A 16,681-nucleotide genomic window follows, 5' to 3' on the forward strand; every position below is an offset into this window, starting at 1 on the left:
TGAGGAAATCTTCCATCACAATACTGCAGGGATTCTTCTTGGCAGCTCCAAGATCTATACACTATGAATTTCACTAGTGTCACAGAATATAAATGTAATACAACCAAGACTTATCACTACCCGTTGTGTCTGTTGGGGAATGTTCTCCATATTGCCTCTCTCAGAAAGTTACATTGTTAATGGCTAATAAATCAGTGTGCAGGGTGAATGAATGAGATTTGGATATTCATTCTAAATCTCCCTTTCACAATCTTTCTCAAGGAGAAGGTGGTAGTGCACTCCCACTCCAAATTTCTCCCCAAAGGGATTTCAGCTTAACTAATGTATTAACCTCATCTTGTTTCCAAAATCTCAGAACATGCTTAGGGAAGCAGGACTGTGCAAAATGAACTCTGACCTAACTGGCAGAGCAAAGCCTTTACAGAAATCTCCTTTGATTTGTTCATTGTTTTTTACTCAAAAAGTTTTGAGGGGAAGGCTCAAGGGGAAACTATTTTTAATTGGAGCATATTCTGAATTCAGACCCATGAACCGTGTGTAAGTCCACAATCAGATATCCTCAGAGCTTATTCACCGAGAAGAAAGTCTACAGCATGTTTAAAAGCATGCCTATTTATGTAAGTCTGCTATGAGGAGCTCAATCCCCAGTTTTAGTCAACATTATTCTGTCAGTACTGGTGCTAAAACAGATGCTCATTTGGAGAGATCAGTCTTACCTGTGTAACTTTGTTCTCACCCACAATTATTTCCAATTTGGGGACAACTTATACCTCCAGATCAGCAGCACAGCCATGGGTACCCGCATGGTGCCACAGGACGCTAACATCTTTATGGCTGACCTAGAACGTTTCCTCAGATCCCGTCCCCTTTTACCCCTTCTCTACTTACGCTACATCAATGACATCTTTATGATCTGGACCCATGGCCAAGAAACACCGGATGCATTCCACAGAGACTTTAACAACCTACACCCCACCATCAATCTCAGCCTGGACCATTCTACATGAGAGATCCATTTCCTGGACACCACAGTACAAATCACCAATGGTAAATTAGACACCACTCTCTACAGAAAAACCACTGACTCCTACAGTTACCTACATTTCTCCAGCTCCCATCCAGGAAACACCATACGATCCATCTTCTATAGCCAAGCCCTTAGATACAACTGCATCTGCTCTAATCCCACTGACAGAGAACAGAAACTTCAGGATCTCTACCAAGCATTTATAAACCTCAATTACCCACCCAGAGAAATAAAAAAAACAAATTGAAAGAGCCAGACGAATACCCAGAAACCATCTACTTCAAGACAGATCCAGGAAAACCAACAATAGAACACCACTTGTCATCACCTATAGCTCCCAACTTAAACCCGTCCAACGCATTATCAATAAACTACAACCTATACTGGAACAGGATACTACCCTTCCAGAGGCTCTGGGAGACAGACCCATAGTCTCCTATAGACAACCATCTAACCTCAGGATGATTCTTAGCTACAACTACAGGACATACCACACTAATACCAACCCTGGAACTTTCCCTTGCAACAAACCCCGGTGCCAGCTTTGTTCACATATTTACTCTGCTGACACCATTATTGGACCTAACCATGCCTATTACAAGATCAAGAACACATATTCCTGTTCATCCAGAAATATAATTTATGCCATCATGTGCCTAACGTGTCCGTCTGCTATGTACATTGGACAAATTTCTCAGACGCTTCTCCAAAGAATCAATGCACACAAAACAGACATAAGACTCTGTCACAGAGAGAAAGCTGTTGCTTGCCATTTCAGCCAGACTGACCATTCCCTCAATGACCTTAAAACATGCATATTGCTTCAAAGAGACTTTAACTCCAGACTTCAAAGAGAAGCTTCAGAATTGTCATTCATGCTTAAATTTGACACTTTATGTATGGGTCTAAACAAAGACTCTAATTATCTCACCCATTACAAAGATAGCTTCCCCAATTATCACCCCTAATGTCATTACCTCATAGACACTAACCTTCTGTTCTAAAATTTGATTTGTCAATTTCACATGCTTTCATTTTTTTGATTGTATCACTTTGGTATATATGGTTGTGCCAATTTTCTTCCACAAATTGATCTGAGGAAGTGGGTCTGGCCCAAGAAAGCTCATCACCTAATAAACCATCTTGTTAGTCTTTAAAGTGCTACATAGTTCTGTCTTTTGTTTTTGTTAAACTAAGTGCTCCTCAGTCTTCCACATGGGTCTGTTACAGCTGGTAAATCCCCAGAGAGTGGAGGACATAATATCAAAGAAAAAATGAAGGTGGCTCATGTATATAGTGGAGTTCTCAGTGTTTCTCCCTTTGCTTCTCCACAGCTACTTACCTTTCTTGCAAGTTCTTTTTCCAAAGCAGAAATAATGGGTGGGCCACTTTGAAACAAGGATTCTTATAGCCTCAGTCAAACCATGGTTTCTGGATGAGATATGTGTGTGCTGCCCATGTGGTTACAGCTTTCAAAAGGTTTCAGCATTCACAGGAGAAAAATGGTGCCTATGCAGAGGAAGTATGCTCAAAGTAGGTCAATGACAAGTGAATAACCTTCCTTCCATCTTTTAGCTGCATCACATCTTCCATTGTAAATAAAGACGGCAGCATTATAATAAGTCAGTTTACTGTAAAGTTGGCTTACTGCCAATAATTTAAAATGTATATATACTTCATTGTGTTTAAAGAGCTGCCACCAATTCAAATGGAAGCTTTCTTGGCTGAAAAATGCATGTTCATTAACTGGCTTTTGGTGAGCATTCATGTATTGTGATTCTCATACTGTTGTTCATAAGAGGAATGAGAATTCAACCCTTGGGAGGGTCACACTTCTAATCTTCATGTACATTGAAAACAATTTTTAAAAATGGTATATAGTTGACAGAGTTTGCCTAATTCTGTTTAAAAGAGCTATCAGGATAAAGAATGAAATATTTTTTGCTTTAGCACTCAGAGTTAAGGTTATTGCTATGGACTGGTAAGCACTCACATTGCAATTGACTGCACTATATACCTAACCTGAAAAATAAATATGCACAAAGTTTCCAGAGCTGCCAGTAAATTAACTTTCATAAGTACAAGCAACAGGGCAATGGGCAAGGTGGGGGCTGGGTGGGCAGCTCCATGCTGCCAGAAAGAGCAGGGCCTCAGGTGAAGGAAGCAGGGTTGGGGGGTGCCCCTCACCCCCAAACCCAGGCAGCCCTCATAGTTGCCCAGAGCATGTCACAGCAGCACTCCTGAAGTGCTTTAAAGAGCCCGGGACTCTGGACACCACCACTGCTGCACCCCGGGTCCTTTGAATCACTGAGTCCCGGGACCGTGGCCCTCTTTGTGCACCCCTCCCCCCATCAGCGGGCCTGCATACAAGTGTTCAATCCTATTTCTGCACATACACAAACCATGTCTTCAAGAATCTGCACGTCCCTCCACAGTCAATGCCATCTCCTTCCCTATCTTCAAGCACCCTTCCCTGTCCTAAAGTCTCCATTTAGGTCCACTTTTTTAAGGAACACTAAAAAAGAGGATAAACAGGCAATTTTAGGCACACGTAACAGTTCCTTCATTTCTGTCTCAGTAACTCAGACTAAAGCTCATGGAACAATTTATTCCTCAACTTATTTTTCTATAGTTATTTTATAATGATAGTACTGGGCCCACTTCTGCAGTCAGTGAAGATCCAAATCTCTCACTGAAGGCAGAAGCTTTTGAGCATGCACGTTATGCAGGATCAGGCCCTAGAACTTTAAATTCATTTTTGTTAAAGAAAAACATATTCCATAAATTGTAATCAGGAATGCTAATCAGGAATTACTGAGCTTTCTACATGCACAGCCTTGGCCCCTGCACCTTTCAGCAATTTGGATTTATGAACAAAAGTTTTCCTAAAGAAGGAGACCTATCATCAGGCACCTCTGTTTTAAGTATGAACTAACATGTAGTTATTAAATATGGCTTATTGTAAGATTATGTTTTATAAGAAAATCAATGATCCTTAAAATATTTTGGACTTTCTGCTTTGTTACCTTCTGTTACTTTATAAAATAAATAATGCTTATTCCATGTCTGTGTATGTTTATACATTGTTTTGATTAATTTTGCATTAATTGATCTCTATTTGGAACAGGTTAGCATCAAATAATATGTAAATAAATTCTCAGCTGATGGTTAGCAAATCCAGTCCCATTTTGTGCACACAAACACGTTTTCTACAAACAAATATACTTTGTACAAACTCATTTATATCCAAAATAATTTGGAAAACATCTGATCTGCACCAATGCTTCAACCTTTTTTGCATTTTAATCATGATTTGTGACCTAATTTTTTATTTTGCAACACTAAACAGTGCATCAAGGCCACTGAGGTTTCTGCTTCATGCTTCTGGCCCTTTTCATGCACGCTGTTTATCTAAGATTATTTAACACTGCTTTGTTATGATATTGATCACTTTTACAAACATGGACAGACTTCAAAGTTAAAGCTCATTAGAAAAATGTAAGTACTTTCAAAGATAAATAATTTTAGAAATATCTTTTTTCCCATTATTGGTTGAATGTTTGCTAATACCATTTGTCAGAAAATCTGTGATTTGTTTTCATCTTAGTGTCTCAATAAAAAAGAAAAAAGGCTGGACTTAAAATGGATTGCATCTGATGTTGCTAATGTTTCCTGGAAATGGAAAACTGTGATAACAGCTGCTATCTTGGCTCATTTTCAAAAAAAATTTTTTACAGCAGCAATGTGCAAGTAGTCGAAACTATTTCCAATAGGCGTGCATCTTTACTAAAAACACAAGTCAGTCAAATGTTTTCTTTCCAGTTAGGTCACTTCTTCCATTCTTTCACCAAGTTGTTGATTATCAAAATTGTTTTTAGCAAAGTAAGAATTATATTCTAAAAATAAATATTTATTAAGTAAACTAAAAAATATTCACATATGAAAGAGAACACAAAATTCTGTTGTTAAAGCAAGAAAACTAAAAATTAAGGCAGTATCAGCAGTTGCAGAACCTAAAGAAACCATATAAATTAAACTTTAGACACAAAATAAAGGTTTTGTTTAAATGTATTTTACAGAACTTAAAAGAAATAGAAAATGTTTCCATGGGTATGCATGTTCTTAGTGTTTGTTTGTTTAATTGCAAACATGTCTGATTTCTCCTTGGATTTAAACATTCCCCTGCAATATTTGCAACTAAACACTGTTGCATTATAAAAGATAAATTATCAACCTCAATGATGCTAAGTAAATTAGGCAATCAAGTTTTGCCTTTGGATATGCAACTACAGCTCCTAGTGAAGTCAGTGGGACTTCTTTGCATTTTTAAGGGCAGAATTTGGCCCCATAACTTTGTGAAATGCTTTCAACTTGAATTATTGAAGGTGTTTTGTACATAAGGAAAGCAGCAGGTTACAAAAATTAACATATTGGTGTCCATTTCATGGTGTCAGCAAAGTAATGATAAAGACAATCATACTTTGCTTTAACTTTATAGCTAAAATTTATGCCTAATAATTTGAAAGCAGTAGCTTTCAGAAATACTCTGTTTATTTAGTGGGTACTAATGACAGTAATGCTAAAGGACTTGTTTATTTCTATCACACATGAATACAGTATGCTACCTGGCAGGCCAAGTCACAGCATATGTATCAACTATGGTCAAGGCACAAGGACCTCCAGGAAGCTGAGTCATTTTGCAGTCCTCAATAACAGGGGTCATGGTTTGTGGCTGCCCACACTGACTTAGAGGACTGTCTCTAAAATGCCAGATTTCCACTGTGCCAGAAATTCCCTGTGCAGTATGAAACTGGTTCAATCGATGACTCCTTTGCCTTTGTGTAAATCAGATCTGGACTGCCGATGACTGGGATCTGAGACAAGATCATTATCTCTTTCTCTGTGGACCATGAAGTTCCCCAGGCATCCCCTAGCAGAAATCTCTCACCTGGTAAAATGTATCCAGAGGGGGTGATATGAGGGCAGATAACCATATGGTGGATTAATTAAAGCTTTAATTCATGGTAGAGGAGCATATCATGTAATTCTGCCACAAACTTTGCTATGCTTTCCTCTTTGCGAACAATGAGAAAAGCACTATGCAGTATATTGAACGCACTTAATGCTTCTGGATATGAGGTTCAAAATGCATATTAAATAGACTGTATCAAGCTATACAACAGTACTTTAAAATCATCTGGGCTCCAACGTGAAGCAAAAGAGTAGTTTCGGATTGTACTCTTTTCATCACATTTAAGATAGCAAGGAAGATTGAAACCAACTGGTAAAAGAGGATAGAAATTTGGCAAAAGGGTGCAAAATTCTTTTCCTTATGCCTCAATTTCTCTGTATGAAATAATGGCAGAATGATACTTGCCCTCCATAGTAAATTGCTTTACTTATATAATACATATATTATAAAAGTATTATATAAGAGCTATGTGTTATTGTTATTAATTATTGATTTGTTCGAAAAAAGCTGCTGGAATCAGCATATCCTAGGATAAAAATTTTACGTCTTTTGTGTGTGTGTGTGTGTGTGTGTGTGTGTGTGTGTGTGTGTGTGTGTGTCTTAAAAATGAAATAGTTGAATGGTTTTTTTTTACTACAGTCTCACATCTTTGTTATAAAAAATGTTTAAGCTCGGAATAAAGGGCATGCTTCAAAGTCTCATCAGATGTCTGTCTGAATTTCATTCTTTTAACAAGACCTGAGCAGGTCTGAAGAATTTAAAATCTTGGGGAGGTCTAATATTCCAAATGCTATGGACTTTCTACCTTTATGGCTATACAACCATTCCAATTTTAATTCATGTTGTCCATGAAGTAGAACCTTGGAAAAAGTCATTGTCAAGGGCAAAGTTTAGTACCATTGATTGACATAGAGGTGCTTGAGTAAACACCCTGGCTATGTCTACACTGCCCCTCACTTGCGCAAAATCATATGCAAATAAGGCGAAGCATGGAATATCGCCACACCTCATTTGCATAATTAATGAGGCTCTGTTTTTGCTCAAGAGGCTTTTGTGCAAAAAAGAGCTGTCTACACAGCTCCTTTTTGTGCAAAAGCCTCTTGCACAAAAGCAGCTGCTAATTAATTATGCAAATGAAGCATGGCAATATTCCACACCGTGTTTCATTTGCATAGGTTTTTTTAGAAGAAGGCTACAGTGTAGCTGTAGCCTCAGATTCTAAAGAATGTCCACTGACATGGCAACTGCCCTCATATACTCAATCCTTAATACTTTGGGAGAGATTTTTGCTTTTCCTTCTTTAATAGGTCATAATTTCAATATTTGAATTTGTAACTCTAACTCGTTCACTTACAAATGAACTGAAATGAAATAAAATGGCAAACAATTAATATTAAAATATCTTTTGCATCCTGAATCATGAAAGGAAACACTTCTAGATTCAAATCTCAAACACATTTTAAAGCAACCTTCCCATCTTCCTTCACTTCACTTCACTTCACTTCCCAGGCTAGAACTGAGTTTTCCCTGCCATAGCAGATGGCATCACTAATGCTTAGAGCAGTATAAAGAATGCTACTCCCTCACATCTTTGTATTAGTGATTTCATCTACTAAAGCAGGTTTTGACAGGTAAAAAGCCCTTCAGTTCACCTTTGAGTGTCATATAAACTGTTGCACAGAATTTAGAAGGCAGAGAAACTAATTTTGTGCTCCAGAAAAGGAGTAAAAAAATTATTTCTCAATTCCATTCCTCCAGTCCTGAAATCTTAGTATCCCTTCAGTATGCATATTCTATATACGTAATAACATTTGCACTTAGGACAAGAGTTCCTGATGCATGCTGAATCTGCCAAACATTTCACTTCGAAAACATGGTATGACAAATGTGCTTTTTAACATTTCCTTCCTGTTGATCACGGTTGTAAAGGACAGCTTCTTAAAGAGCATGAATCAGATCCATGTTCACACACTACATATGCAGCATTTTTGTCACTGACAACATAGGCTCCATACACAAGCAAACAGTGAAATAAAGTTAAACTGGACAAGGGCATACTGAGACTGCTGTGATTTGGTAGCAATTTTTTCTCCAAGTACTCATCATTATTATGACTAGATATATAGCTTTAGGTGTGCTGGAGAAATCAGTCTGGCTCAGCCATCTAGTGCTGCCAAGCGCTGAGGTGGATATTGTCCTGTTAGGTTAATTATTCAGTTATTTGTCTGAAAGAGGTGTTAATTCTGATAGCTATGTAGGATGGCTAGTGTGGTACTTAGCAGGTGACTTCAAAGCAGCAATAACCTTTTTGGTGTTGTCATTTGTAAGCTGTGTCTTGAAATTAGAGTGGAGAATGACTGTCTTGAGGCTATGAACCTTGAACAGGTTATGCATTGTCTGATTAAAATTTTTTGTAATAATACTTTTCACACTGCTTGAGTCATCCCTTGCATACTATTTCCCTTATAGTCACCTAACCCTATTAGGTATCTTTTAATCAAAGTTCCAAGATGTTTAATGTAGGAAATGCTTTACAAGTTTTGTTCCAGTCCTGAATACTTCCACACATTCTTCTGTCCAGGATACAGGTGGGATATGCCCCCACCACAAATAAAGTACATGGTCATCCTTTGCAGACCTAATCCAGATCTCCTACTTTGTGATATATCCCTGTTATTTCAATATTATGGAATTTTGAATGGACTTTATGAAAAGACATATGAAAGCTGTTTACGCTCATTATCAGTGAGACTGTAAAAGTAAAATTTACAGATTTTAGCAAACAATTTGAAAATCAATAACTCCTTGTTTGCCAAGATGTAAGTTCAGGGTTTAGGGCTGCTTCTGGTGCAGCTGATGAAACCACAAATACTTTCAAGCTCTGTCAGGAATGTTGGCAGTTCCCTTCATAGTTGAAATGCTACCATCAATTTAAGGCATTTTTGGTAGATAAAAGCATATTTAACCAAAACACCTTTTGATTTGTAATGTTTTCTTTCTTTCTTTCCATTGCTGGTTGACAAAGTATTTTGTGTAAATTAAAATTATCTGATGCAATACCACTTGCTGTCTTCTGTAGGACAGTATAGTTCATTATTTCTAACATCATAACTATTTCCATGGTAGTGTATGTTGGTATCACAAATATATTATGAAATCACTAAAATAATCAGATAGAGATGATTTTTTTAAAAAGGAACCAGCATCATATCTTTAGCTGAGAATACCCACATTTACATACCATATTATTATACAGCATAAGAGTTTACACAGGTTTTGATAAAATGTTATACATATAAAGGTTACAAAGTGTTAGCAGTTCTCTAGAATCAAATGTGTACTAGAAGGATGGTGTTTTGCATAACCCTTGTTCAACTGGTCTCCACATATGTAAAAAGCTGCAACATTTTTGCTGGCTTTCTCTGTGAGAACTACTGAAACCCAGAATCCAGATCTATCTCTAAGAGTCATTTGGGCCCAAATCCAGAAAACACTTAAGAATGAATGATGCTTAAATTTAAATATGTGAGCGATCTCATTGAATTAATGTTCTTAAAACTAACCACAGGGCTAAGTGCATAGCTGGATTGGTCCCTTGAAAATCTGTACTCTAAAGAACAGGTACTGAAAATACCGCAGTAGTAAAACCTGGCCCACCCGTTCAATGTGCCTTAGTCAAGTCATGAATGGAACCATTGTCTGCAACGATGAGAAGTTGTTTCAGTGTTCTTAATAATCTTATCCTTGGCCTGTTGGCTGGGGAACCGCCAGATTCTCTGGGTCCCTGGGCAAGGTGGGAACAGTGGGTTCGCACTCCTGGGACAGATGGGAGATCTCGAGCGAAAGGGGCATGTCTGGGGCAGCCATCCCTCAGTGCTATCCAGAGTGCACCATGCTCCCTCCAGCTCTCAGTGCATGCCACCAGGAGCTCTGGACTATGCTGCCCAGAGCTACAGTGGTGATTTAAATGGCTCCAGGGCAACTGCCTCTTTTGTTCCCACTTCTTCTCCTTTGGTGGGCCTCCCTGTTACATAAGAATGGCTGTACTGGGTCAGACCAAAGGTCCATCTAGCCCAGTATCCTGTCTACCGACAGTGGCCAATACCAGGTGCCCCAGAGAGGGTGGACCGAAGACAACGATCAAGCGATTTGTATCCTGCCATCCCTCTCCAGCCTCTGACAGACAGAGGCCACGGACACCATTTTATCCCCTGGCTAATAGCCTTTTATGGACCTAACCTCCATGAAATTATGTAGCTTCTTTTTAAACTCTGTTATAGTCCTAGCCTTCACAGCCTCCTCTGGCAAGGAGTTCCACAGCTTGACTACACGCTGTGTGAAGAAGAACTTTCTTTTATTAGTTTTAAACCTGCTCCCCATTAATTTCATTTGGTGTCCTCTAGTTCTTCTATTTAGGGAATTAATAAATAACTTTTCCTTATCAGCCCTCTCCACACCACTCATGAGTTTATAGACCTCTATCATATCCCCCCTCAGTCTCCTCTTTTCTAAACTGAAAAGTCCCAGTCGCTTTAACCTCTCCTCATATGGGACCCATTCCAAACCCCTAATCATTTTAGTTGTCCTTTTCTGAACCCTTTCCAAGGCCAAAATATCTTTTTTGAGGTGAGAAGACCATATCTGTACACAGTACTCAAGATGTGGGCGTACCATAGTTTTATACAGGGGCAGTAAGATATTCTGGGTCTTATTTTCTATCCCTTTCCTAATAATTCCTAGCATCCTATTTGCCTTTTTGACTGCCACTGCACACTGTGTGGAAGTTTTCAGAGAACTGTCCACGATAACTCCAAGCTCTCTTTCCTGATTTGTCATAGCCAAATTAGCCCCCATCATACTGTACGTATAGTTGGGGTTATTTTTCCCGATGTGCATTACTTTACACTTATCACATTAAATTTCATTTGCCATTTTGTTGCCCAATCACTCAGTTTGGTGAGATCTTTTTGGAGTCCCTCACAGTCTGCTTCTGTCTTGACTATCCTAAACAGTTTTGTATCATCTGCAAACTTTACCACCTCAGTGTTTACCCCTTTCTCCAGATCATTTATGAATAAGTTGAAAAGGATTGGTCCCAGGACTGACCCTTGGGGGATACTACTAGTTACCCCTCTCCAATCTGAAAATTTACCATTTATTCCTACCCTTGGTTTCCTGTCTTTTAACCAGTTCTCAATCCAAGAAAGGACCTTCCCTCTTATCCCATGGCCATGTAATTTACACAAGAGCCTTTGGTGAGGGACCTTGTCAAAGGCAGTATACTATATCTACTGTATACCCCTTGTCCGCATGTTTGTTAACCCCTTCAAAGAACTCTAACAGATTAGTAAAACAGGATTTCCCTTTACAGAAACCATGTTGACTTTTGTCCAACAAATTATGTTCTTCTACATGCTTCACAATTTTATTCTTTACTATTGTTTCGACTACTTTGCCCGGTACTGAAGTTAGACTTACCGGTCTGTAATTGCCAGGATCGCCTCTAGAGCCCTTTTTAAATATTGGTGTCACGTTGGCTACCTTCCAGTCAGTAGGTACAGAAGCCGATTTAAAGGATAGGTTACAAACCACAGATAACAGCTCAGCAATTTCCCATTTGAGTTCTTTTAGAACCCTTGGATGAATGCCATCCGGTCCCAGAGATTTGTTAACATTAAGTTTTTCTATTTGTTCCAAAACCTCCTCTAATGACACTTCAATCCGGGACAATTCCTCAGATTCATCACCCACAAAGGACAGTGCAGATTCAGGAATCTCTCCAACGTCCTCAGCTGTGAAGACTGACGCAAAGAAATCATTTAGTTTCTCCGCAATGGCTTTATCGTCCTTGATTGCTCCTTTTATAGCTCGATCATCTAGGGGACCCACAGGGTTTTTAGCAGGCTTCCTGCTTCTAATGTACTTAAAAAACATTTTGTTATTTCTTTTTGAGTTTTTGGCTAGCTGTTCCTCAAAATCTTTTTTTTGCTTTTCCTATTACATTTTTACACTTGATTTGACAGTGTTTTTGTTCTTTTCTATTTATCTCACTAGGATTGGACTTCCACTTCTTAAAAGATCCTTTTTGTTCCTCACTGCTTCTTTTACATGGTGGTTAAGCCACGGTAACTCTTTTTTAGGTCTCTTGCTATGTTTTTTAATTTGGGGTATACATTTAAGTTGGGCCTCTATTATGGTGCCTTTAAAAAGTTTCCATGCAGCTTTCAGGGATTTGGCTCTAGTCACTGTGCCTTTTAATTTCTGTTTAACAAACCTCCTCATTTTTGTGTAATTTCCCTTTTTGAAATTAAATGCCAGGGTGCTGGACTGCTGAGGTGTTGTTCCCACCACAGGAATGTTGAATGTTATTATATTATGGTCACTATTCCCAAGTGGTCCTGTAACGGTTATCTCCTGGACCTCATCCTGCGCTCCACTCAGGACTAAATTGAGAATTGCCTCTCCCCTTGTGGGTTCCTGCACCAGCTGCTCCAAGAAGCAGTCATTTAAGCCATTGAGAAATTTAATCTCTGCTTCTCTTCCTGAGGTGACATGTATCCAGTCAATATGGGGGTAATTAAAATCCCCCATTATTACAGAGTTCTTTATTTTGGTAGCCTCTCTAATCTCCCTTAGCATTTCAATGTTGATTAAGATAGTCAACAAAATGGCCAGCTAGCATTATTTGAGATGCTGAATTTTATAATGTAGACACATGCCGCTAATAACTGGAGTGAGGCCATTAATAATTTCACATGGACCACCAACTGCCCAGTGATTGGAATCCATTGACAATTCTCTAATCCATTCAGTGCCCTTGCCAAATTATTTTAGATTTATGTCTTGGCGAATATTCATGCTGAGAGAGACAGATCTTTGCAGATCTCAAAGTTCTGTTTTTAGGCAATTTGTAACACATTGTTTCCCTTCTTTTAAAATCCCTGGGAGCAGAATTATCCATCACTGTTTTGCATCTTGAACATTTTTATGCAGCAGTTTACACTGAGCCCTGTACATTAGCTAATATGCTGTTTATGCACGAATACACGTCACAGGCATTTCTCAAACCTGTTCTATTTTATAGAAGGCTGCAACAATAGCTGTTCCATTTAGGGACTAGAATAATTTGTCCTGTTGACATTGACTTAATTTAACACATTTTTTTTCAGGAAGCAGAAGTAGATTGAGTGGTGTATTGTGCTCTAAATATATCTGTTTGGCCAAGTGACACCCGCTGTTTGAGCACCACTATCTGAAACACTGGAGGCATGTGAATCTGGTGTTTAGCATGGAACAATCCCCAAAAAAGCATCCACTAAGGGCTTTGTACCACAACAGACCTAGCTAAAGTCACTTTTCAGAGATAAGCCTAATTATCTGAAATGAAGCAGCAACGGTCTTAAGATATTGCTATCTATGAGGCTCTCTCTAGGCAAAACCTGTGGATATTAATATTTTTGACTGTATTTTTTAAATCTTGAATAGCACCTCAATATTAAGATAATGAGCACATTACAAATATATTTAGACCATAGTGACAACTTCAATGGGAACAGGATGGATCAATGAATAAATAGATAGAATATTATATATTTAAATCCTGCAACATGATCTGTCACAGAATAAAGATTGCAGTGAAATTATTGGGATTGACTAGCAATTCTATTTAGCTATATGACATTTTCAGAAAGCTACAAGGAAAGCTCTAACGTAATATTGTATTTTGTTTTTATTAATCAGTTAATTCAGGTGATGGCATTGACTACAGCCAGCAGAAGCGTGAAAATATTGGAGATTTGATTCAAGAGACACTGGAAGCCTTTGAGCGTTATGGCGGCGAAGACGCTTATATAAACATTAAATACATGGTTCCTACTTATCAATCGTGCTTGTTAAACTAACGAATAGCACAGTTGTGTCCAAGGGATGATTCCATTTGTGTTCTCCAAAGCTATATCTAATTCTGTGTAATGCCTTGTTGTTCATGCTTTCTTTCTCTACAGCTGCTAAAGTAGTGGCTTCTGGACCATTAGTCTGTTAGCACTATTGTGAACAAGTCCTTCCAATACATAAATAGTGCCTGTTCTTTTGACTACAATGGTGTACTGTGCTTATTTGTTCTGTGAAAGAATTGCTTCTTTATAACAAAGCTGACTGGAGCAGGAGTCAGAGTTAAACCTTCAGTTGTGCAGACAATAAAACTGTAATTTTCATACGCAATTCAGCAATTGCCGTTCTGTGTCCACTTGCCATAGGGGTGATGTCAGGGGTTGTAACAAGAAGAGTTTATGCTGACTGCTTAATAGGTGTTTGTCATGGAAAAGAAAGTTCACCAACGTGTCTCCAGCAGCTGTGCAAAATAATGTGTTCTCACATATAATAAAACTGAGCATATATTCCAATTACAGTAGGAAACATTCTACAGCCCATTTTAAAGTTCTGTGATAAAATGAATTAATGTTTCTTCCTTTCCCTTTATATGGGTTTTTGGGTATTTCCCTTTATGTAGTTTGGGTTTTTATTTGGGAAAATATAGCATTAGTATAGTTTTTAAAATATCTCAACTTTATCAGATGGGGTAAGGTGAATATATATTAGACAGTCCCAAAACAAAGTGCTATATTAGCCAAACATTGCACAGTTGTATATGTAAGAAGGACCCTTGTATTTGTCATAGCTCCTAAACATCTTTTTCTTAAAATTGTTTATAGTAACCTCTTGTAATTTTGTTCATTAAATAAGTTGTCACACTTGCATCCACACAGAAAATTGTTTCCATAACCTTGCATGTATGTGAGGCTTTTGGAATTGATTTTATTAATACATATAAAGTACACTAATAAACATTACATGAACATCAGCATTTCCATACCCATTCATTCAAAAAAATCACAAGGTATTTTGAGTTGTTTTTTTGGGGGGACAGTTATAAAGGCTCCTTGGCTGCGTCTAGACTGGCAAGTTTCCAGTGCTTTTGTGGAAAAGCGTCCGTGCCAATCTAGATGCTCTTTTCCGCAAATGCTTTTAACGGAAAACTTTTCCGTTAAAAGCATTTGTGGAAAATCATGCCAGTCTAGACGTAGCCCTTGTGTTTATCTTCCAATTTCTGATCTTTTAAGATGCAGCTGGATCACATTTTCAAGCTTTTCTCTGTAAACATGAGGACTGGAAACTTTTTTTAATGAAAGCTGGGATTCTCATGAACCTGGGCAATATGGCTCTGAGAAAAAAAAAACTAACACTAAACTCATGATACAATCATGAAAGCTGGGAACACAGGAACTTTGAAAATTAGACCATTTTGGAAAATCATTTTAGTAAGGTAAATCAAATCGTAGGGCTGCCAACCTTGACAAATGTCCCTTTAAGCATGACAGGCATTGTGTTTCTGGGCAATTATAGCATAACTCAAAGTGCTTTATAAAGCACAAGACCAAAGGCCAAGTGATTTAAAGCACTTAAGTAATGGTATGACCTTCAGATACACTGCCTAGTTGGTTTACAGCTATCAAGAAATGGAATCTGTACATAAAAAAATTGAAAATTGAGCTCCCACATTCACCAGTTCATGTAGATGTAGTCACTGGCAAACGGCCTGGCAACAACTTCTCATTGACTATCATTACAAAACTGTCTCAGCCAGATCCTCAACTGGTGTAAATAAGCACACCTTCACTGTGGCCCATTACCTACCTGGACTTACACCTGGTCAGCAGTAGAAGGGTTTTTTAACCTCAAGTGTCTTGCCCATTAGCACAAACGGTGTAAAGGCTAGTGTGGACTCTAGGCTGCACAGTAAATCACAACCCCTTTGTATTCTGGAACAAACATTTGGGGAGTGGCCTTTACAATTCTGTTAACTAATTCAAGTTAATTGGCAATCAATGAGCTGTAGATCAGGCCTGCTGATAGGAATTCTGGGCCTCCAGACAACCCATCAATGGGATCCTGTCTTCCTCCCTAAGGGGGAGCTGTATGCCACTTTTCTCTCCCACTCAGAGAAGCCCAGCGTACCACCTCTCAATCAAAGGATCCTCTGCTCAATTGCTGGCCCATCCCCCGCTTGCCTGGAGGTGCCTCTTCTCCACCCTCCCTTCCTGCTCAAGGTAAAAATGATTAATGTAGAAAAGACCCAGCTGTGGTTCTGGCTTTTTACCTACAGAACCCTAAGGAACAAACAGCAAGCAAATGGTCTAATCAGACCATTTGTTTGCTGGTTTTTTTTTCTGTAGCAGACTAACTTGGTTACTCCCTGAAGCTCTGAAACAAAGTCACTTTCCTTTATCTTTTATCTACAAGGACAGTCTGGATAATTCAGTCACAGGCTGACCTGAAGCACCTGAGATGGTTGATACTCTGTAGGCTGTTAAAACTGAACAGGTTTGTGAGCTCTGCCACAAGTTTTCCAGGAGTTTAATGGTGCAAAAGGACTGATTACGAGGGAGAGATTAAAGAATAAACACTATTGGCTTCTGTCTATGGCCTCAGCTCCTGGACTCAAGTGGCTATTGCAGATGCTCTGCTTTCATTTTAAAAAAAAAGGTAAGTTTCTAATTTTCATGCTAGTGAAGATAACATTGAAAATCTGACCTATGCAGAGCCCACTAGCTGAGCCCAGTGAAATCATAGCTCTGACATGTGAGCTACCTCTTGTATCTTGGTGGCTCTAAACTCCCAGATTT

At 38.6% G+C, this 16,681-nt stretch overlaps 1 protein-coding gene across 5 annotated transcripts in view; it reads left to right on the plus strand.

Annotated features, from left to right (window-relative positions):
- The window catches only part of PACRG (parkin coregulated), a 486,879-nt gene extending 472,788 nt beyond the window's left edge, over positions 1–14,091 (plus strand). For all 5 annotated transcript variants that reach the window (XM_075924584.1, XM_075924585.1, XM_075924582.1 and 2 more), the window contains one exon: positions 13,740–14,091. In XM_075924584.1, the coding sequence (XP_075780699.1) occupies positions 13,740–13,900 (161 nt within the window). In that variant the 3' untranslated portion in view covers positions 13,901–14,091. The remainder of the gene's footprint in view (positions 1–13,739) is intronic.
- Positions 14,092–16,681: the final 2,590 nt, after the last annotated feature.

Source organism: Pelodiscus sinensis, chromosome 3 (genome assembly GCF_049634645.1).
Source record: "Pelodiscus sinensis isolate JC-2024 chromosome 3, ASM4963464v1, whole genome shotgun sequence".
NCBI classification, from domain to species: domain Eukaryota; kingdom Metazoa; phylum Chordata; order Testudines; family Trionychidae; genus Pelodiscus; species Pelodiscus sinensis.